Genomic DNA, 24,199 nt, shown 5'->3' on the forward strand with positions numbered 1-24,199 from the left:
TTTTGGCTTGTGGTCTGCTGCCATGACCAATATAACACACTACCGGACTAGTGACTGTAACAATTATTATAATTTTTTTACTTACTCCTCTTCTGCGCCTCCATGCATTACTTTATACAACCAGCAAGCACAACAACGTTACAATCAGTAGCTTATTATGGTTTGAAATCTTAGATTTCGAAACATATTGTTATTGTCATTATATTTATTATTGTTTTTATTCTTACTAGTCCGAATTTTGGTTCAAAATAACTTTTGTTCTAGTGCTATAAAAGTTTAGAAATTTTAGTATGTTGTTTGTCATAATAAAGTTTTCCGATTCTGCTATTTTCAAAATTGAATTATCACTAATTACTAATTAATAGGTGTTTGTTTATTAAAATTTAAAGCTCATTGTCAGGTTTTTAAATTTTGGTCAATTGTATATCATGATATTGGTAACTCAAAAATGAATTAAAATTTAAATTTTTATCACTAATTACCAAGTAATATGTGTTTGTTTATTAAAATTTAAAGGTTGTTATTTTTTTTAAATCTTGGTCAATTGTATATCATGATATTAGTAACTTAAAAATGAATTACAATTTTAATTTTGACCACTAATTACTAATTAATAGGTGTTTATTTATTAAAATTTAAAGATTGTTATTAATTTTTTAAATCTGGTCAATTCTTTATCATGATATTGGTAACTCAAAAATTAATTAAAATTTTAAATTTTATCATTAATTACCAAGTAATATGTGTTTGTTTATTAAAATTTAAAGGTTGTTATTATTTTTTTAAATCTTGGTCAATTGTATATCATGATATTAGTAACTCAAAAATGAATTACAATTTTAATTTTGACTACTAATTACTAATTAATAGGTGTTTATTTATTAACATTTAAAGGTTGTTTTTATTTTTTTAAATGTTGGTCAATTGTATATCATGATATTAGTTAAACAAAAACAAGTTATAATAATAATTTTTGTTTGTTTATCTTATTTAATAGCTTGTTTATTTAATAAAATTAGAGATTGTTATTAAAGCGCAGAATAATGAAAAAAATTTAATTGTTTAATCTAATAATTAAAAAAAGATATACGTAATATTTGTTTGATTAGTTCAGGTATAATTAAGTTATGTTTATGCATAAATTTATTCACAATAAAGATTAATTTCAAAAATAATCAAATAATTTCGAACCATTTTTTATTTATCAAATAAATCTAGTTCATATTTGGTTTACCCAAGATTTTTTTTATAACTTTGAAGTTTATTGTCAACGCCTTTTATAAGCTTTAAATTACAAAAAAAGGCAAATAAATATTGAATCTCGTTTAATACTTTCACCAAATCTGTTTAATTTTTTTAATAAAAACTGATATAAAATTCTTTAAAATACGCAGCCATAAAATAAAAGCAATTTTTGCACAAAAGTATTGCAACGCAAATTGATTTAAATATAAATGGATATTTTTAACAGTAATTTTAGTTTTGTTAATGTTGAATTTAACGACTAGTTAAATACAGCACAACGTTAGTAGAATGATCTTATCTTAATTTTGTGATAAAAAATTAGATTTGCACGTGTTTTAAATGTTTAACATAAAGAGCAATTACAATTCGAAAATGTGGTTCTAATTTTCTTGCTATAAAGTTATTACTTAAATGAAAACTTTGGTAAATACATTGAAAAACAAAAATCATTCAAAAAAATAAAGTAATTACTTTACGGAGGTAATATGTTTAGAATTATGAAATATTTTTCCGCTATGGAAGACATTTAAACGCCAAATTTTTTTTTTACAATTTGCAAAGCTTAAAAATTATAAAATTTTAGTTTCTGCAAAAATTTGAATCACTTTGCAAAAAGAAGTTGTACATAATTTGCTTAAAAAAGCATTTTTTTATAAAACATATTAAATGTTTGTTCACCTTTTTTACAAATATTTAAGTATTGTTTTTTTTAGTTTTTTCTACTATTTATTTTAAAAATATTTCAAAACAACATTTTATTAGCTGTAATTTATATTTAAATATCAACATTATTTTTTGATAAATTTAAACACCATCTCATTTTTTATATAAGCTTATACTTAAACAATGAAAAACAGATATTTTTTGACAGTTTTATTTTATTACAAAAGTGAGATTTGTGACTTCACTCCACATGTTCAAATTACTTTATTAGTAAAAATCTAAAAAAAAGATTTAGTAAAATAAATAATGCGTTATCTAAAAACATATCGACGTTTATTAACTCGGTTCACAAGTTGCATTAAAAAATGCAATTCGATTTAAAAAGTTACTTTTTTTTTGCAAAATTTGGTTTGATGGGTTTTAGTTGAACGAATTTAAATAAAAAAATAGATAATGAAACAGATTTTTAAACCATACTTATAACAACCTTACCTTGCTTTTGTTTATTGTTCTTCACTATTTAAAAAAGTTCCTTAAAACCACCTTCCAACGAGTCTGACAAGATTTCCATTACACTTCGTTTGTTGATATTGTATTTCTCATCAAGATTGAGCTTATTATTGATAAGCAGAGAATAAATTTAGACAGGTGTGGATTAAACTTGTAAAACCCAAATATAATTATTGATAGAGGGTACAAAACTTTATCTTTTTGGTTTACAAATAAAAACTGAGATTAAACGTAGAAAAAATATGTCATTGAAACTGTAGTTTGTATTAACAATTTTATTTATTAATTTTTTACTTACATGTCTTCTACGAGCCCATGCGTTACCTACAATCAGCATGCACAACAACGTTACAATTAGCAGCTTGTTTATATCTTTTTTGCTTGAGATTTCGTTATAAATTAGAAGTTTGTCGGCAACTCTTTTTATAAACTATAAATAAGCCTAATAAAGAAAAAGGCATGGAAATAAAGTAAATCGCTTTTAAACGGGACTAAATCTTTATCTAAATAGAGCGAAAAAAATTAAATATAATTTAAATTCATTGATTTTTGCAGCCATGCATTATTGGCCATTTTTGCACTTAATGTGGTAATGCAAATACATTTATAAAAATATACGACCAGTAAAATAAAACTAAATGTTAGTAGAATGAGCTTATTTTAATTTTGTGGCAAAAAATGAGATTCCAACGTATTTCAAATGTTTTACATAAATATTGGGCAATTATAATTTTAAAAAGTGTTTAAATGTTTTTCTTGTTATAAAGTTTTTACTTTAATAGGCGTTATGAAAAAATACGTTCTGCTACGATAAAGTAAAAAAAACAGCTACGAAGTTTAATCGATTAACGGAGGCAATATGTTTAGAGTTACAGCGGATTTTTCCGCTATGGAAGCAATCTGATCGCAAGTAATTTAATCCTTTTTAACATAAATTGCAACACACAGTTAAGGTTTAACTCTAACTCAATGGAAATTTGTGTACTAAACATCGCTTTTGCTTAATATTTTTTAATCTTTTTACTTACACCTCTTCTGCGCCTTCATGCGTTACTTGATACAATCAGCAAACACAACAACGTCACTAATAGTAGCTTGTTCATATTTAGTTTGCTGAATTTTTCGGTATTAGACAAAACTCACTATAAATTTTGTGTTTTTATTTTACAAAAATTAGAAATCAGGAAATTAAAAACGATCACGCATGTCAAGTAATATTAAAGTAAACATAAAAGGAATACGCAAAAGAAAATACAGAACCTAAAACATATCACATTTACAAGGCATAAAAAATTATTACATTTTATTAGCGAGTAATTGCTTGGTAGTGACCATAAGATTTAACCATGGTTTTATATGGGAAAACTTTTCATGTCTTTAATTATCATTTTTTTATCGCTTTAAACCATTTTTTTAAATGATAATTTTTTTTTAAATATGGCAAATCTTTACACCCTTTTTAGTCACAAGAAATTGTTTTTTTTCTAGGTAATTTACTGACTTAGAGTTTATAGAAACAGGAAGTATGATTTAAGTTTTAAAAGAAATGAGGGCGATGATTTTTCTCCAAAAACAGGAAATTTTTGAACAAAAGTTGATTTATTTACTGCAGAACTGCAGCGTTTTTTCCGCTAAAAAGTTAGATTGATTGCTATCTTAAGTAAAATATGTTTGAAAAAGATTTAGCTTATGGTAAGCATATTAAAAAGCCAATTTTTTAAAATCTTAACTAGAGTTGTGATACGTGTATAAATATCTAATCAACCCGCTTCAATTATGGAAAACTTTTAAAAACAGAAATTTTAGGCAACAAACATTCGCTTTTACAACAAACACCGCTTTTTCGAACTTCGTTTCGATATCTATTAAACTTTCCCATTTATTAGGTATCGCAGTACTTTACCCTAAAATCGTTTAAATACGGTCTTTAAGCCACGCAACCAGGTTTGCAGCCCGCTTTATTACTTAAATATCGAGTCGCTAAAAACTACACAAAAGAATAAATAACAAATTAAACATCATTTTGTTATTAGTATTTTAATTTCCTGTTCTTGCTCATTTAAATGTTATATTTACTGATGTATTTGTTAAAAATTATACTGTAAGTAATCTGTTGATAGTAAAAATTGTCGCTTTGACGAAAAGCGCTGTTAAGCAATATGTTAAAATATTTGTTTGTCTGTATTTAGTGCCAAAATTTAAATATATTTCATATTTAATTAAAAATCTTTTAATGGTTTGAAAACGTTGGTTGTTTAAACAAAATGTTTTTTATAAAGCTTAACTTATAAAACTCGTGTTATTTTTAATTGTTCGAGTTTATTTAAAAAAACTATAGTCTAGCTTTTAAATAGCGTAAACAATTTTCTTAGTTACGTATTTTCGGTTAGGTTTTAAGTAACTTTTATTTTGTAGTATTTTGTTTTTTTAATTGTTTTTAGACATTTATATCGCAGAGATATTTGGTATTGACGTTTAAGTTTTAATTAAAAAGTTGTTTCAAAATCTAATCTCTTGTTATGATTTTTTTGTTTGCAAAATTTTTCAATAACATTTAACCTACTTTTATTTTAGTTAAAAATGACTAAACAAAAACATTTAACTATTTATGTATTAGAATAATTAATCACAAAGAACATGACAATATTTCCTGATAAATTGTTTTTATTTCAGCACAAAAATTATAAATGTTGCTTCTATGTATATGATGATTGACATTCCTTGTCCAATATCTAAAAATATATAAGTATATTTATTTTTAAACTACAAAAATCTACTTAAGGCAACTGGACTTTAAACAAGCAATACCAATTTTGGTAACACTGTTAATTTAATAATTACAAAATATGAAAAAAAACGAAATTAACGGCAAGAAATTTTAATAAAGCGGAAGCTAACAAAACAATATTGAATAAACCGAAATTAAACCAAAAAAATTGTTAATGCTTCATTACAACAGCACAGAAAAGATTTTTACTCTCAAACCTTATTTCTGTCTATTATTCGCCTCGTCTTGAAATAGCTCTTCCAAACCACCTTCAAGTGAGTCTGACATTTCTTCCATTACACTTCGTTTGCCGATGTGATCTTCGGCATTAAGTCCAACCAAGGGTCCTTCCTAATTTTTAGAACAAGTTAAGTGAAAAATGGTTTATTATATACTTGTTTATCCTACAACTAAATATTAACATAAACAGTAAGTACATAAAAAATTTGGCTAGCTGCTGGTTTGCAGTGGAATCTAAGAACACCAAATATGCTGTTTACTTATAGTTTAACCCATTTTTGCATTACTGCAACAAATAAATTATAATTGAAAAAGGTATTGTTTTAATGGTGAGTCAATAAAGCTGTAGCTCATATTAACAATTTTGTTTTAATATTTTACTCACCCGTCGTCTGCGCCTCCATGCGTTACTTGATACAACCAGCAAGCACAACAACGTTAAAATCAGTAGCTTGTTCATTTTTGGTTTGCTTGAGATTCCGTTAATAAATTAGACAAAAGTTTAATAAAAAAATGGTCTTGTGGCAGCTTATTTATCTGCATCAAACGTAAGACTAAAAAAGGAATTTTTTTTAATATTAAAAAGAAACTTTATATAGATTTTCTTGGTAATTTTACGACTTTTGCTTAGGAGTTAATGTGGATATGATTTCCGCCTTTTAATGAAATAAGAGCATTTTAAAACAGAAATTTTTTGGAAATTTTAATTTATTTACGGTAGCAATGTGTCTAAAATAACAACAGGTTCTTTCCGCTTAAAAACTAGTTTAATGTCCATCTTTGTAATAACGGCAAAATCGATGCTGTTTTGTGTCTTCATGAGCAAATAAAAATCGGAATAATTTAATAAGACCGCAGTAATTTTTTGCCCCAAAAAAAGGGGTTGCAGTAGGTTAAAATGTAATGTTAGTGTTGCCTGTACAACTATTTTATGTAATTTCAACTTCTGTTTTTTATATCAAAATATAGAAAGCCTAGTTTGGCCTATATGTTGTAATTAAAACACGAAAATATAATTTAAACACAAGAACTAATTTGTATGTAATACATTAACTAATACATTAAATAAACATATTGAGGTATGCCAACAATTCTTAAACGCCAGATCGTAATTCCGTTATTTTAAGTGCTTCACAAAACGCTATTAAGCAAAAGTGAATATATTTGTTTGCTGGGATTTGTCACAAAAGTTGAGATTAAAATTTTTTTGGAGATTAACTGAAAAACTTAATTGGTATAAAATGTAAGGTTAAATTAAAAAAAGCATTATGAAACTAAATTTATAAAACTGGTGTTTTGTTTTTGATATTGTTTAAGATTAATGTTTATTTATAAGACACAGTGCCTAAAAAGTATAGTGCAGAGGTTTCATAAGAAAAAATTTAGTTAAAAACATTCAACTTTTGACAACTGTATTAAATTGATTATATACAAAAAATGACAATAGCCTTATTGCTTAACAATTTTTTTTATTTCACAACAATAATTAAACAAATATAAGCGTGTATTCAAGTGCTTCACCGTTCTTCAATATCTAAAAATATATTAATTAGATAAGATTAATTAGATAAGAAAAATATGCGTTTTTAAATTATAACAACACTACAATTGACTTTTTGATTGAAACATTTTTTTTTGATTTTTTTTCGTGCAAACCTCGTTTTTGTTTATTTTTTGCCTCGTCTTGAAATAGCTCTTCCATACCACCTTCTAACGAGTCCGAGGCCTCCTCCATTACACTTCGTTTGACAAGTGTACCTTGATCATCTCCGATAACAGGACTCTTTTAAGTTTTAAAAGTGGTAAATCAAACACGTGTAGCTTAGATACTACAATCTAACAAATACTAAATAAAATGTCTTTACCAACCATTAGCTTATTTCTGCGTTAGTGTAACAATTAACTTAAGGTAGGGAAAATAATACTTTAATGGTGGGTCTTTTTTACTTATTTTTTACTTACATATCTCCTGCGACGTCTCCATGCATTACTTGATACAATCAGCAAGCACAACAACGTAACAATCAGTAGCTTGTTCATATTAGTTAGCTTGAGATTCCATTAATAAAATAGGGAAAAAGTTATGTAACATTTGGATTGTCGGCCACCCATATTTATATGCATGAGGCGGATGACTAAAAAAACGAAAAACACCGTTTTTAATTTACATAATTCTTAAACACAGGAAATTAAACACATCCTTTGGGTATGTTAAGAAATATCAAATTGTAACAACAGACTTAATACATGCACTTACTGAACACAGAACAAATCAAAATCATATTAATTCGCTATTTACCTTTTTAAATGAAGCCTAGGGCCATGTTAAAGCCAAAAAGAATATGCCTGTTATAGGAAAGTTTTGTTAAAGCTTTAAAATACATAACAAATAGTTAATAAAACAATGATGATAATAAGTCAATTTTAAATAAAGTTTTGGCTAAAATGCGCGTCGTAATTTTTATTGATAACCTGTAGTAACTTTTAAAGCGATTTCTTATTAAGGCACCATGAAATTTGTTCAATCTTTAATTTTCTTGGTAATTCAACATTTCAGAGTTTAAAAACAGTAAACATGTTTTTCGCTCCAAAAGGAAAAAAGTGTGATTATTCGTTAAACACAGGAAATATTTGAACAGATTTCGATTTGTTTTCGGTAGCATCTTGTTTAAAAATCTCGCGTTTTTTTGCTTAAAACAAAAATATTTTGGGTCGATATTATATTGTGATATCATCTCAATATATTTTTTAGGTTTGATTTTTTAAATATTTATTATAAATTTGTCATTTTGTTAATGCAATACGGTGGTGTTAATTGCATATTTCCTTCATGTTACCTTAAATAAATGCCTATAAAAAACTTGCAATCTTTTCTAACATACATATAAAGCAATATTTTCATGGTTTAACGGTAGTTATTTGCTTTTTTGTAATGCTTTCTAATACAGAAACTGTTAAGAAAATATTTTTAAACCAAGAAAATAGTTGTTTAGAATATATTTTCTTTTCGAGTTTCGAGTTTGCAAAACAGTAGGCGTGCTTCCGCTCTTAAAGGAAATAAGGTCGATTTTTCATGAGAAACAGGACATTTTCGAACAAAATTTGATTTATTTACGAAAGCAATATGTTTAACACTGTGACGTTTTTTTCCGCTTAGGAAAAGATTGATTGGTATTTTAGCAAAATGTGCACAAAATAATGTATACGCTATGTTAGTAAATCTATCAAAACGCCAATTTTTAAAAAAATCTTTTTCTGGAGATGTATATGTAATTGTATAATAAACAACCATGGTTAACTTGTGAAATTCTTGGCTAAAACAGTCGGACCAAAATTATAAATTTATTAAACGTTCTATAAAATACCACAACTTTATAAACTGTTTTACTTTTTACATTTATTTAATTTCTTCTTTGTGCAGTTTTTACAATACATATATTAATAAAAATTATCAACGTGGTATGGATAAAATTTTAAAGTAAATTTTTTTGAAGTTAGTTTTCTAAGAAAGTATGAACACAACAATTTTGTGAAAATTAGAAGCCCTTGCAATTTTTCGTTCTTTATTGCCAGTGTAGAATAAGGTATAGTACATTAAATTGATTTTATTTTAATAATTTCGGCATAGAAAATTCTAACTTCTGCTTAAACAACCTTAATTTGAAATCCTTTGTGTTGTTCCATAAAATGCATTGATTTTTCTGAATAGCATTTAAAAATTACAATGTTGTTGACATAATTAAATTTAGATTAAATTAAACAATATATTATTACATTTCATCTTGATAGTAAAAATTTTGTGCTTGGTAATTGGGCCAAATTTTAAATGTATTCTTAATTAAAACTTGCCTTAAGCAATCTTCTAATAAGTCCGCATGTCGGGTTACTCGGTGCACGTTGTTTGATGTATTCTTTAATTCCCGGCAACATGATAAATATAAGGCTCAGTTTTGCTTCCAACATTTGCTCGAAAGCCTTAGAAAAAAGCAAAGTGTTATTTTATTGGTTTATGAATCTATATGTTTATATCTAACAAGTTACAAAAGTTTGAAAAAGGAAAGTATTTTAAAACAGTCCATACTTTCTGTAGGGTAAACACACTCCAGTGGTCGCTTATATACTGTGATGTCATGAATATAACCACGCGATGGCATTCTTTCATTACTTCCATAAGGTTATCATTGCGAACTAAAAAAGCCAAACATTTTTTAAATGAAAGCAACCTTTTGTGGGTGGTTGACTATCAGAATCAGTTAAAATTTAGAATAATTCATTATTTTTTAATTATAGTAACATACATTCCAACTTAGCCCCGTCTTTATTTTCGTCGTATATCGAATACCCAAGCGCCTTTAAAATCGAGGTGGTTTGCAACACAGCGTCTTTGGTGATTTGTTGAGCGAATATGTCATTAGAGGTCGTGCAATAGTGGTAAGACAGAAAAGCACCATGCTCTTTGTTGTCTGAAAATTAACGTCATTTGGTTTAAATATTTTCAATATTTACCAGTATTTAATTTCACAAGTCTATTCAGCTAACGTAATCTTTTTAATGAGACTACCTAATAAAATTTTTCCAAAACGCCGACGAAGACGCAATTTGATTTGAAATGAATTAAGCATTGCAATGGAAGCTAAAACTACAAGTAAGGCCAGAATAGTAATAACTAAAATAGTTGCAAGTTTTGTTTTCTTTAAATAAGTTACGACATCTCTCTCTAGTGTAAAATTGGAAACATAGCTTATTTTGCTTCCTATATGAGCAGTCTTGACGCTAACTTCGTAAACCCCCAAATCACTATCTTCTACTTTTCTACGTAAAAAAAACATATATACATCTTAGAATAATATTAAACTTTATTTTAGTTTTAAATTTAAAGTTTTAAGGTTAGCCTACGGAAAAAGGAACTGAAATTCTGCACTGGCTTTTATGCGATCCAATTGTTTTTGAGTAGGAACGGTTTTAAAGCAATCAGGATGACTTTCAAAATAACTGAAAATAACAAAAAAAATGTTTGCTAATGTGATTAACATTTATATTAATCGTAACCTACTTTAAAAAAAAATTAAATTTAAAATAATGCTGAAATTAAAATGTTTACGTTCTACATATAGTATTATTTTCTTCCACATTTTGCATGTAATTTGAAAAACATTCTGTCCAATTCTTTGTTGTTGGTTTGACCTTAAAAAATGCCTTAGAGTAATTACCTAATACCGACCAGTATAACATTATGCTAATCGCGAATTTAAATCGTTGTGACGGGTGAAAAAATTTCTCTTTCTTATCAAATAAAACTTTGTGCATAACATTTTTTAAAAGGGGGTATTTTGTGATTGCGTATTAATTATTTAAGAAAAATAAATGACTAAAGTATCAATATAAAAGAAAACACACAATTTAAAAGAAAAAACCTCACTTAAAATTTAAAGTTAAGTATATAATTTAAAGTTAAGTATATAAACTTACATACTTTATACACTTTTGTCTGTACTTACCTGTCTCCAAAGAGCAGTAACTTCCATAATATTAATTATTCCAACTTCCAAAATTGTTTTGCAAATTATATTTGCTGGATCACCTATATTTACCCTTACCGGAGTGGTAGGACAAATAACTTTAGGATCAATAACTGGTTGTTGATAAGCTAAATATAAAACGTAACATGTTTGGATTTTTAGTAAAAGGTTGCTTTGGTATTACGGCCAGTATAACTCTGTGATTATATATTTTTTTTAATTCTAAAAAAAAAAAACTTTTTAAACTTTGTTTTAAGTTTGATATTAAATAACAATTTTATTTACGTCTTATGCACATTTCAAGGTGCTCGTACTGAGTCATGCCATTGTACCTAGTTGCACGACTAAAATATCTTGTATCATTAAACGATATCTTGTCAAAACGGTATTCCTAAAAAATATTAAATATGTTATAAAACAAATATTGTTTAACATTGAATTATACCTAAACACAAATTACAAAAAAAACTTAGGTTAAGTACCTTGCTATGTCCAAGTATATTGTTTGGCGTTATATCGCAATTCTTATACCAAGTATAATTATATTGATCTAACTCAACTTTGTTGAACACTAATGTATTGAAAATATTTAAAAATGAAAAATTAATTTGTGCATAGGATATTTAAATACATTTTATTATGTCAGCTTAATTCAATTTAAGATTGATTACAACATGTGTTGATTATTTATACTTATAAGTCAGTTTTACGTTTTAAGACGAAAGAACGTGACCCCTCCTTGGCTTGAAAGTGTCTATTATTTAACTTTTTGAATTTTTTTAGCGATTTTCCACAAGTTTCATTGGGTAATTTTGTCGCATTAATTTGAACTTTGCTTGTTTGTATTTCATCTCCAGTCTGTAACGTAACATCCGAAAAAAATTCGATACGAAATCAATTAATTAACAGTCTTGATTAGGGCCACGCTTTGTTAAGTTGGCTAAAAAATGATTGTAACTTGCAAATAAACAACTAGCAAAAGTTACATATTCGAAAATAAGTCACTTATTTTGAGGATATCAGAGTAGATATAAAAAAATACATTTGCTTACCTTTACATTTATAAGAAATCGAGTTTCGTTTTTCTGTAATGATTCAATAGTAAAAAACAACGTATCTTCCAGGAATGTTTTATTAAAAACAACCTTTCCAGTGTCTAAGTTTAAAATTGTGCACTAAAAATTACAACAAATAATATGTTAAAATCTTATACACCAAAAGTAAATTAAGTTGTTATTTAAATATTTAAGTACTTTGAATAAACTTTTGTTGTTACAGAAAAAAACATATTATTTAATTAAACCTTGACATCGTTTAGATTTTCGCTTGTCTCCTCATCAGAGCTATAACCTGAACCAGAAAGTTCATAGTCAGAAGTTTTGTTATATTTACATTCAATTCGCATTGGCCATCCTATGTAGGCATTTTTATTAACAACTTTACCGGTCAATGCATCATTGAAGATCGTGTTGCCTTTAAAATTAAGCTGCTTAGATTTGGTATTAATGATTTGACGAATAGTATGCAGATATTATATTTCACAAATAATAAATTCTTAACTATAAAACAGGATGCATTGCAGCAGTGACAAATTTAATAGAAAAACCTAAAAAACTGTAAATACCTGAGAACTCCAAGTCGCGACAATCACAAACTGTGAGAAATATTTTAAGCAAGATACCTAATTTCCAAAACATCTTCTGAATTTTGGTAAGGTTTTCTATATAATGTTATACCAACTGTAATTCCATTCAGGTAAGCTCTGTGTTTATGTGAAAAATATATTTTTTCCTCTTTTTCTATTTCAAATCTGTAATCTGAGACAACCACAAAAATCAAACCTTCTTATTCATTTATAACCAGTAAGCTTTATAATGTACCACAAACAATATCTAACCGCTAACTCGATTATTCTATTTAAAAAGTGGTGTTTAGCGTTTCAGCTTATTAAAAATGAATAATATTATTGATAAAGTAAACATTTTTAATAAGCTAAGGGTGTCAACGATCTACTTCATTTTTAAGCTTGCGCCAACGGCTAAGTTTATTTGTACAAATATAGTAACAATAAAATTTTTAGCACCAATACTGCACGACTACAAAAGTAACAGATTTGAATAAAAGAAAATGATTTAATAAGGTCACTCAATATCGATAAATTAAATACATTGTGGTTATTATTGAATGTTTTATGTGGTTTTTGTTCTAGCTACGATTTTCCTCAATCTTATTATCTGTTAATAAATTGAACATATATATAAATATCCAGATGATTTTAAATTTTAATTTTAAAGTTTTCATTAAAAAAAACAATAAAAAGTCGCACTTGCCTATTAATTCTGTTTCAACCCGTCTTTTTTTCGTGGACCCCGATAAATATTGGATTGGGTTTTTTATGTTTTCAAATTTAATTGCCCTCAGTTTTCCACCCGAGAAAACAAATAATTTAGGCATGGCGTATTCGATTTTCATTCGGAACAATTTTGTGTCGAATTTTTCATCGTCTGACCAGTACAATACATCGTTTTTCTAAATTAAATATAAATCTTGAAATTTCACCATTTTTAAAATTAGTATAAATACAAAAAAAAAATTAAAAAATTGTTTATTTGCCTTAAGCAATCTTCTAATGAGTCCGCATGTCGGGTTACTCGGTGCACGTTGTTTGATGTACTCTTTAATTCCGGGCAACATAATAAATATAAGGCTCAGTTTTGCTTCCAACATTTGCTCGAAAGCCTTTAAAATTAAGTTAATTAAAGAGTTGAGTTGTTTAAATTGGGGCTTGAATTAATGTTTTTGTTGAAAAAAATGTAAAACATTTACATGTACCTTCTGCAAAGTATAAACACTCCAATGATCGTTTAAATATTGGGAAGTCATAAAAATTACAACGCGATGACATTTCTTCATGACTCCAATAGAATTTTCGGCGCGCGCTAAAAAAATCATAATTCTAAATCATTAACAAACAACACAACAATATAAAATAGAAAAAGGTTTAAAAGTTGCGATAGTTTAACTTGGAAAAGCATTGTTATAAATAAAAAAGATAATGTTGAACATACAATCCATATCAGCCCCGTCTTTATTTTCATCGTATATCGAATACCCAAGCGCCTTTAAAATCGAAGCGGTTTGCAACACAGCGTCTTTGGTGATTTGTTGAGCGAATATGTCATTAGAGGTCGTGCAATAGTGGTAAGACAGGAAAGCACCATGCTCTTTGTTATCTGCATTGTAATGGGCTGTTATTCAATTTTGTGGTTTAAATTTGGAATTATATTTACAGGAGGCAGAATAAAGCACATTTTTAAATGCTAAAACGTAATTCATGTTTTTTTTGCAAGATTAATAACGCGCTGCTAAAATGTTTTGCGGTTAAAGAGGAGATTCTATTTTGAATTAAATTACCTTTTTTTATTTCCCCGATTTTACGACGAAAATATAATTTGACGTAAAAAAGGTTCCACCAGACAAACAGCCAGGCCAGCAAAATGACAAACACCAAGCCAAGACATATGCCTGCTATTTGTGCGGACGAGCGTAAGTTATCAACTTCATCTTTAGTTAGTGTAATGTTCGCCGTGGCGTAGTTTAAACCACTGATGGGAACTTTTACTATAACTTGATACGGTCCTAGATCACTTTCTTGCACATTTCTACAAATGATTTATCATGAAATAAACTTAGCATATCATTTTTTTGTTAAACTTTTAGTTAAAATTTAGTTACCTGATAAAAAGTTTAAGATTAATATTTGAAGGTTTTTGTATTTGATCTTCTTTGCTCGGTACATAATTATAACAAACTGGTTCGCTCGAAAAATCACTCAGAAAGGTTCATAAGAATAACAAAAACTATAGTTATATTTTTATTGCACGTTTGTTTGGCTATTGCCGTTGGTACATACCTAAATGCATTATAAATATGTACTATTTTCATCAATAATTTATCACTATTGGTAAATGTTAAAACAATTTAAACTTACAAGTTACAGTTTGCTCTATCGTTATTTGGGCTTGCTGATCGCAGTCGAACGTGATTTGCACATTCAGTCAAGTTAGTATTTTCATAGGACAAAGAATTAATCTAAATTTTAGAAAAAGACAATTGCCCATAACTAAACAACAACTTAATACAACAAAAAGTTACATTCATTAAGTATAATCTATAACTGAAAAACATGCCTGTTTCCAATCTATCAGAGCAGAGGAGCTATCTTTTTTGCCTGTTCCCAAATTGGCTGTGCAACTCAAAGTGACATCTTTGCCTAAGTCAGTTCGGATAGTTTTATCAGCACAAATGATAGTTGGTAAAATTGTATTGCCATCTCCTGAACATAAAACCAAAAGGGTTAGCTACAAAAACTCAAAGCTTGGTATATAGAAAAAAACAACATTTTAACTTGCTTCGTATGCATAGTTTAGCACTAACAACATATCTTGTTATCCCATTAAACTCAGCTGCGCAAGTATAAAAACCGTAGTGTTCATATGAGATTTGGGCAAAGCTAATCTAAAAAAGTTTCACTTTTAAACAATAACATTATACATCAAAAAGTAATTTCAGTTTTCTTTGCGAATATTTAAAAAAAAATTTAACAAAAAATGATGTTGTTTTTAAACTTTTAACGATTTTTTATTTTGAAAAAAAGTAGAATGTACCCAGTCAAGTCAGCTCACCTGTCCATTTTGAAGCATTTCGGTGTTGTTTCCCAGAGCAAGGGGTTGACAGTTTTTGTACCAAGTATAATTAAGGTTGTTGCCGTACAATTTAACATCCGACTTTGAGGTTGCTGTCAAAACAGATTTTGAATAATTTAAATCAAATTCATTCACGTCAAAAACATTTCCTATTGTAATCTTGTTAGTGTTCAACCGGAAGAAGATATTGATAATATCGATTTTTTTCAAGGATTCATTATCTTTGCTTAAATTTTATTGGGTAAATTCAGACCATGATTAATTATGAGTATATTTACGTTCACAATCAACAATAAACGAAGACATGAGGAATGGTTTTAAAATTCTTCTATTTTCGTCTATGTATGTTTGGACAGATTCGTTACAAGTTGACGGCGGCAGTTCCATTGCAACAACTCGAACTTCGACTGTAGAACAATTTTGTTCACCGATTATCTAAAACATGACACATACATTAAAAAAGTAACCAATGTAAAGTTCTAGGTTAATACTAAAATACCTTAATATTAACCTAGTCCAAATTGCTACATAGCATTTAAAGCTTAATGTTTTAACTCGTACCTGTCTGCTTAGTTTACAGAGTTTATATCAAGAGCAGAAAACTTACGTTGTATTGAAATAGATATCTAGTCTCGTTATAAGTAACTTTAGGTATATAGTAAACCAACGATCTTAAACTCTCTCCCTCGTATATTGCATCACTGTCCAGTTCTTCTGTATACAACATTGTACCATTTTCGTTCCAAATAGTACACTAAAATAAGTTATAATAATAGTATGTAATAATTTGTTCAACTAATACTGAATCACTCCTAAAGAAATAAAAGTGTAGTGTTGTTGTACAAAACTATGTTGAGGTTATACTAAGATTAATAGAACAAAAAGCGTTTTAAAAGGACAATTATTCTACAAATTATAAAAGTACCCGAGCCTCCATTTCATCAACTTCGTACAAGTAATCATAAAACACATCTGAGAACACGTCACAAGTTAATTGAAATGGCCAATCCAAATAAGCATTAAGTTTAATTGGCGATAGGGTAGAACAGTTGCTGAAGTCTGGCAGAAAAAAATAATTAAGCATATCGATTTACTTTTTACATATTTCATTCTATCTTTTGCAAAATATTGCTTAAGGTTAGTTACATGGTTTATTAATTATTAATATTACAATTAGTTTACACTTACCGATATCGTCAGTTTTTTGCGATGTAACTCGTGATATTGACAGAGAAACAAGTACAAAAACTGCGATAAAGTTGTTCATATTTTGCGATTCTATTGCAAACAATTCCTGCATTTACTGCTTGGAACAAATTAAGTCCTATTTATATAAGGCTGAAAATGCACTTTGCTTGTTAACCATTTATTAGTATTTCTTATAAAGTACTAAAACAAAATTAAAAAAAACATTTTGCGTGCAAACTCAAGCTAAGAAATAAAAGAAACAAATTAAATATTCTTAACATTATATTATTACATTAAGGCGGGTAAATAATTGATTTCCAATGCCTTATTATATATTTAGGATACCAATTTCGGTTAATTTCAAAGGAAGTCCAATGGAAACGCGACATTTGTGACCTGTAATGGCGCTCTATGCTTGTAACCCGTAAACGGGTCGTAGTAAATTACACGCAACATTATGGGATCGTTTAACGTATAATGACATGGCGACCCCATGGGAAAAATGAACATTTTCTGCATTTTTTCTGCCTTTTAACGTCACTTAAGTATAAAATGCTCGACCTAGACTCTAAGCCAGAAAGGTTGTTACGTAATTTATATAACTAAACTTCCTCTTGTCAATTTTTCTTGAAATTGTTGTAAGACAAAGAATGCCACGATCAATCAATTTTTTAACAATTCAAAAATTTGTTTGAAAAATAAACTATAAATACCTTCAGTATAGGCCAAATAGGTCATAGAGATTGTTAAGTCCATTTATATGAAAACTGATTTATATTTTCTCATTAATTTTAAATACAATTTCACACTCGGTTGGACACCATTAGCCGCTATTGTGCGCTTCTTTTGGATCGCCTTATCGCCTGGTCATTTCAAGTTTTTCCCTTTTTTCCAGCGTTCTTAGTCACGTGATTTGTGTTTCGCCTTTTTTGTCTTTATTTGTATCGTAACTTGGAATAATTTTGGAATTCTACTTTTAGTACGTCATATATTTAGAATACGATTCGCCCTGTTCTAACATTTCATAAATGGTCTTTAGTTAGTTTTTGTTAAAAGTAATATTGATTTGTAAGTGTTAAGCCAGTATTGTTTTTGTTAATTGTTTTTCTTGTGTACTGAATATTGAATACATTGTAGAGTATTTCAATTGTTGTATCAGTCGAGTTAGACAGTTGCAATTCTGGGCCCATTATCGGTATTATTTTTATATTAACTGAGATCAATCTGTGATCAAGGGGCGTATTTTATTCTCCGATCAACCTATTGTTGGTCACGTGGGGTATAGTTAGACAAACCCTACATTTATTTATGAATTGTATGACATTTGGTCATATCATTGAGTTATTAGAGTTAGTTAGATTTGTAGATTGTTTGACTTAAGATCAAGTTTGGATTTATAAATTGGGATATATAATTTCGAAAGGATTTTTTGGATTTACATATAAGAATGAATTTGGAACCAAGTACCAGCGGTCAAGCTTCGACATCGAAGCCCGTCGAAGAACCGAGTGTCGATCCGAAGTCTGCCCGAAAAAGTGCTTTGGCAAATTTTACTCGAATTGAAAACCAGCTCCTTAAAGAAATCAATGCTCAAAAGGAGGCAAAGCTGGTCACTGGATGCAAAGCAGTTTTCGACACCGCCTACGATAAATGTTTATCGGCGTGCAACGAATTCTTGGCTGTTCAAGCTGAAGTTGAAAAGCCAAAAGCACAGGCCAAAATTGATGAAGTTAAAAGCCGATATGCGACAATGAACGAAAGGTATCAAAGTTTTCTATCTTTGTGTGTAACCTCTGCTTCACCAACACATGGAGCTCCCTCAGTAATTGGGTCCCGCCATTCTGGATCTGTTAGCTCGCAAAGAAGCAGAGGTAGCGTCGAGGCGCTTAAAGTTCAAGCCGAACAAGTTCAAAAGGAAGCTGAATTAAGTCTTCGTCAGCTTGAAATTCAAAAGCAACAAGAAGAAGAAGAAGCAGAAGAAGAAGTCCGCGAAGCTGAAGCCAAGGCACGTGAGGCCGAAGCTAGGGCTCGTCGGAAAAAGCGCACTGCGGCCCTTAAAAGCATGAGCGCACAAATTGAGCTTGAAAAGGAAGTAACCAGGGCTCAATCCAAAGTTCTTGAAGCCGAAGCCGATTTAGAGGGTAGCGTTTTTGGGTCTGACGGATTCGTAGAAAGGCCATCAATTTCGCTTCGACAATTCGCTTCACCAGCTGCTTTGGGGATTGATCAAGCCATTAACAGCTTATCACCCAAACGGAGTGACCCGACCTCTATCTTAGTTACCCAAACGGGGCCGGTGTATGATTCCACGCCTATTGTCAAAGAAACCCAGCAAAGTGTGCCCCGTAGCCAATATTTGCCAAGCTACTTAGCGCAAGACGCCACCTTGCCAAGAATTACGATTGACAATTTTAATGGCGACATTTTAGAATATGATTCTTTCATCATGCAGTTTGATGAATTTATAGATTGTAAAATATCGGATGACGGCGCCAAATTGCAGTTTTTGTTGAAGTATTGCACTGGCGAGGCGTTTGAGGCAATTAAAGGTTGCAAAGTTATTCGTAACCGAACAGAGGCTTACAGAGAAGCGAGATCACGACTTGATGAAAAGTTTCGTGCCAGTGATCTTATCATGGAGGCGGCAATGGAAACCATACTAATTGGGCCTCCCATTTCTGAGTCAGATTCCGATGCTTGGAATAAATTGGCAGACAGCATGTACTACTGCAGCTGTACCTTAAATGCGGGAGGCTATGAGTCCGAATTAAACAGCCGTGAGACAATAAGCAAAATCTATCGACGATTGCCCGAACAAGTGCGGCGTGATTTTATAAAAATTTCAAAAGATAGAGAAAGAACCGGTAGGAAAACAACCTTCGATGATTTGTTACAGTTCGTAAGGGAGTTGGCCCGATCATCAAGGCATTACTACCAGCGCATTCATTTTGAGCAATGCGATAAAAAAATTTCCGACATGAAAGGGAGGCGATTTCAATCGAAATCAAATCGGCCTGCCAGCAAGAGCTTTAACGTGAAGGAGAAAAGTTCGGCGCCATTATCATTTGTATGCTGTCCTTTGTGTAGGAATGGATACCAGCTGTGGCGTTGCGAAATCTTTAAAATGAAAACGTCGATCGATCGATATAATTTCGTGAAAAATAAAAGGTTGTGTTTCAATTGCTTAAGAGAAGGCCACATGAATAACAATTGTCCGACAACAATGGCCTGCAAAACATGTAGCAAAAAACATCACACTTTGCTTCATTACAACAAACCACAACCGAATGAAAACTTAAACGCACCTACAAATAATGAGAACGCCGAAGAAAGAGCTGTCACCGCCTGCGGTACACAAAAAAGTAAAAATGTAAAACGGTTCAAGGTGCTTCCAGTAAAGGTTTGGGGCAGCGACCCAAACAAAATCGTCCAAACTTATGCATTTTTGGACGACGGTTCCGACACAAGTATGTGTACTAAAACGTTAGCCAATCAATTGGGGCTTAACAAAATCGACCGCCATGTACAGCTATTTACAGCAAATTCACTTACCGAATATGATACCATTGTTGGAGGTATGCATATTCAAGGCATTAATGAAATCGAGTCATTTAATGTAGACGAGCTTATTGTTTTAAACGACCTGGTTGATGTAAGTGAAAGTATACCCACTAAAGATGTAGCAAACCGCTACGCGCATCTTAATGATCTCACGTTTCCGAGACTTAAGAACGCAAAAATTGAATTGCTTCTTGGTAACAATGTACATGAAGCCTTTAGGTTAAAGGAGCAACGTGTGGGTAAACCTGGTCAGCCATTTGGCCTGCAAACAGCGCTTGGCTGGACATTATTTGGTTCTGACTACTCTAATAGGTCAGATAACAATGTACGAAAAATCAATTTTCTACATAGCCTAGATGGCATTGATGCTTCTCGTAGAATATTGGTCAACTCGTTTAATCAAAACTTTAAGGATTTAAACGACGTTCAACGCCATGAGGCCTCAATAGAGGATAAAAGGGCTTTGGAAATAATGAAATCGACCGTTGAAAAGGTTGACGGTCATTACCAAATTGGATTACCGTGGAAGGACGATCTTGCAAGACCGTCGAATAATCGGAAAATGGCTGAACGAAGGCCTCAGTACTTAAAGAAGAAATTGCAAGCTAACTCTGAACTTTTTTCCAGGTATAGGGATAAGGTTACTGAATATGTAAATAGTGGCCATGCCACAATGATTTTAGATGGTGAAATTAGGAATTTAAGTAACTTTAAATATTATATACCTCACCATTTTACAGGGCCTAAATTTCGTATTGTTTTTGATTGTGCTGCTAAACATTTAGGCCTATCTCTTAATGACTATTTGTTACAGGGGCCTGATTTAACTAATAATCTGGTTGGCGTGCTTTTGCGCTTTCGCCAGGAAAAAATCGCTTTAGTTGCAGATATAAAGGGCATGTTTCACCAGGTGTTCGTTGATCCCAATGATCGGGATGCCTTTAGGTTCTTGTGGTGGCCAGAAAACGACCTGTCGCGAACTCCGGTTGATTACCGCATGAACGTTCATATTTTTGGCGCGACGTCATCGCCGAGTTGCGCTGCATTTGCATTACGTAAGACAGCTGACGACAACCTGACTGGTGCGAACGAACAAACCCTGAGTACTGTAAGGCAAAATTTTTATGTTGATGATATGTTAAAATCGTGTAGTAGTGTAAATGAAGCCTTGCATTTGTTACGTGATATTCAACCGCTTCTTAAAAGCGGCGGCTTCCATTTAACTAAGTTTATTAGTAATGACAAAACTATACTTGCTTCTGTTCCTTCTGCAGAGTTGGCATCGTCAACGTTAAATCTTGATTTACATGAGTTGCCAACTGGACGTGCGTTAGGTGTTTATTGGGACACCGCCCTTGATTGTTTTAAGGTGAAGGTAAACGTTCAATTAAAACCTTCCACTAGACGTGGTATTCTTTCTATGGTAAGTCAGGTCTATGACCCATTGGGCTTTGCCCAACCATTCATTTTACCTGCACGTAAATTACTGCAGGAAGCATGCAATTCACAAGTAGGTTGGGACGATCTGTTACCCAACAGTCATATCACTAAATGGAATGCATGGTTACGTAATCTAACCCTTTTGGAGCGTATAAGCGTTCCCAGATGCCTTAAGTCTTCTTTAAGCATGTTAAAAAGTATTCAACTGCACACGTTTTGTGATGCAAGCAGTATTGGTTATGGAGCCGTTAGTTATCTTCGTGTTGTTGATTTGCATGATGTGATTTTATGTTCTTTTGTTATGGGCAAGTCTCGCGTTTCACCTTTGAAACCTGTAAGTACGCCGAGACTTGAGCTTACGGCAGCTGTTATTGCCGTAAAACTAAGCACGCTAATTCAGCAAGAGCTTGAGTATAAGCTGGGCGACATTTTCTACTGGACGGATTCGACGACGGTGCTTCAATACATTCTTAATACATCAACACGATTCCACACTTTCGTTGCCAATAGATTGGAATTTATTCACGGTCTTTCTAAGCCGTGTCAATGGAGACACGTTGACACCAAACGTAACCCGGCTGACATAGCATCTCGAGGTCTTATGCCAGACAAAGTAGATAAGGCCGAAATTTGGTTTAATGGCCCGCAGTTTTTGGGTCAAGTTGTTAATGAATGGCCCGCTCGCCCACAAGTTTTGCCACCGCTTGCCAACGACGATCCTGAGTTGAAACAAGAACCAGCAAAGTGCAATTTCACAAAAGAAATTAGCAGCACTGGCATTGAGCGCCTTTTTTCTCGCTATTCATCTTTTTCCCGATTACAACGCTGCGTGGCATGGCTTCTTCGTTATAAGCAATACCTGAGGTGGAAGGCTGAAACTCGAAATTTAGCAGCAAGTTCAACTTCGTTTAACACCAATTTTCTTAGTCGTCAGGAGATAGATGCTGCCACTACCGCTATCGTACATGCTGTTCAGCACGACGTTTTTCCCGAGGTTATTAAGTTGCTTTCTAACCATGAGAACTTTCAGTCGCCTGTAGTAATGAGTAAAGGAGAACTTCGCAATTCAAAAGTTCTCAGCTCGTTGCAAAAGTTGTCACCCATTTTGGTCAATAATGTAATCTATGTTGGAGGAAGATTACAAAAGTCTTTGGTTGATAGGAATGCAAAGCATCAAATGATCTTGCCTTCAAACCACCCTGTCACTGCCCTCATTATTTCGTCTCATCACATACGTCAAGGTCATTCCGGAACCTTGCATGTGGTAGCCTCTATCCGGGAAAGTTTTTGGATTTTGCGTGGCCAGGCAGCTGTTCGAAAGGTACTACGAAACTGCAGACAATGTAGACGATGGAACGCGAAAATCGGTGAACAAATGATGGCCGCATTACCCTCATCAAGGGTTACTGCCAACAGGCCACCATTCACCTGTGTTGGTGTCGATTATATGGGCCCCATACCTGTCAAGCTGGGACGGAGCCAAGTTAAGCGATATGCTTGTGTTTTTACCTGTATGGCCACCAGAGCAGTCCATATTGAGGTTGCACAGTCGCTTGAAACAAGTGCCTTTATAGATGCATACAGAAGGTTCATTTCAAGAAGGCCAACACCGAAACAAATTTTTAGTGACAACGGCACTAATTTCGTCGGTGCCGAACGTGAATTGCGTATGGGTATAAGGAAATGGAATAAAAAACAAATGCATGATGCTATGTTGCAGAATGAAATAGATTGGAGATTTAATCCCTCTGCTGCAAGCCATCAAGGCGGAGTATGGGAGCGTATAATAAGAACAGTTCGAAAAATTATACGTTCAATCACCGGTGAACGAGTTCTTGACGACTACGGTCTCATGACGTTGCTCACTGAAGTTGAAAGGATCTTGAATAACCGACCTTTAACCCCTATTAGTGATGATCCGCGAGACTTGGAAACGCTTTCTCCAAGTATGGTTTTAAAAGGAGCAATCGATATGTCATTGCCTCCTGGAGAATTTATAAAAGCGGATGGTTATAAAAAGTCATGGCGCCTGACCCAATTAGTCGTCGATCAATTCTGGACGCGATGGATAAAAGAATATTTGCCGCTTTTGCAATTCCGACAAAAATGGCTTCGGCCCGTGAGAAATTTTGCTGTTGGTGACGTAGTGTTGATTGTGGATGACACAATTAAAAGAGGATACTGGCCGAAGGGAATTATAGAACAATGTGAAAGTGACTGTAACGGACTTGTACGACGCGTGCGTGTAAAAACCGCCACAACGGTCCTTTGGCGGGATATTAGAAAGCTGTGCCTTCTCGAAGCGCAGCAATGACTTATAACGCGTTTTTCTTTCATTCATTATTGCATGTATCGTTATC

At 31.5% G+C, this 24,199-nt stretch overlaps 3 protein-coding genes and 1 long non-coding RNA gene across 4 annotated transcripts; 1 reads left to right on the forward strand and 3 right to left on the reverse strand.

The window, feature by feature from the left end:
- Positions 1-5,068: 5,068 nt before the first annotated feature.
- Positions 5,069-5,901, reverse strand: LOC145763995 (uncharacterized). Its single transcript, XR_014288474.1, has 3 exons — positions 5,811-5,901; positions 5,404-5,536; positions 5,069-5,150 (listed from the first exon to the last, which is right to left on the reverse strand). It is a non-coding gene; the product is annotated as an uncharacterized LOC145763995 (long non-coding RNA).
- Positions 5,902-8,848: 2,947 nt separating this feature from the next.
- Positions 8,849-12,700, reverse strand: LOC145763468 (uncharacterized). The gene is made up of 14 exons (XM_082574918.1): positions 12,569-12,700; positions 12,248-12,417; positions 11,997-12,119; positions 11,655-11,802; positions 11,427-11,515; positions 11,230-11,335; positions 10,924-11,072; positions 10,527-10,609; positions 10,322-10,417; positions 9,987-10,237; positions 9,724-9,888; positions 9,507-9,613; positions 9,275-9,400; positions 8,849-9,126 (listed from the first exon to the last, which is right to left on the reverse strand). Exons 1-14 carry the CDS (start codon positions 12,639-12,641, stop codon positions 9,031-9,033), a joined length of 1,782 nt encoding a protein of 593 aa, XP_082431044.1. The 5' UTR covers positions 12,642-12,700; the 3' UTR covers positions 8,849-9,030.
- Positions 12,701-13,149: 449 nt separating this feature from the next.
- LOC145764102 (uncharacterized) lies at positions 13,150-16,917 on the reverse strand. Its single transcript, XM_082575692.1, has 15 exons — positions 16,839-16,917; positions 16,576-16,709; positions 16,258-16,404; positions 15,929-16,085; positions 15,630-15,742; positions 15,357-15,462; positions 15,135-15,280; positions 14,936-15,036; positions 14,680-14,775; positions 14,359-14,606; positions 14,013-14,177; positions 13,777-13,883; positions 13,558-13,683; positions 13,275-13,473; positions 13,150-13,178 (listed from the first exon to the last, which is right to left on the reverse strand). The coding sequence occupies exons 1-15, from the start codon at positions 16,915-16,917 to the stop codon at positions 13,150-13,152; spliced, it is 1,953 nt and encodes a 650-aa protein (XP_082431818.1).
- A 1,368-nt stretch (positions 16,918-18,285) lies between these two features.
- On the forward strand, positions 18,286-24,153 carry LOC145764111 (uncharacterized). The gene has a single exon (XM_082575703.1). It carries the CDS (start codon positions 18,286-18,288, stop codon positions 24,151-24,153), a length of 5,868 nt encoding a protein of 1,955 aa, XP_082431829.1.
- The last annotated feature ends 46 nt before the right edge of the window (positions 24,154-24,199 follow it).

The sequence above is a fragment of the Corella eumyota genome, chromosome 1 (genome assembly GCF_963082875.1).
Source record: "Corella eumyota chromosome 1, kaCorEumy4.1, whole genome shotgun sequence".
In the NCBI taxonomy this organism is placed as follows: domain Eukaryota; kingdom Metazoa; phylum Chordata; class Ascidiacea; order Phlebobranchia; family Corellidae; genus Corella; species Corella eumyota.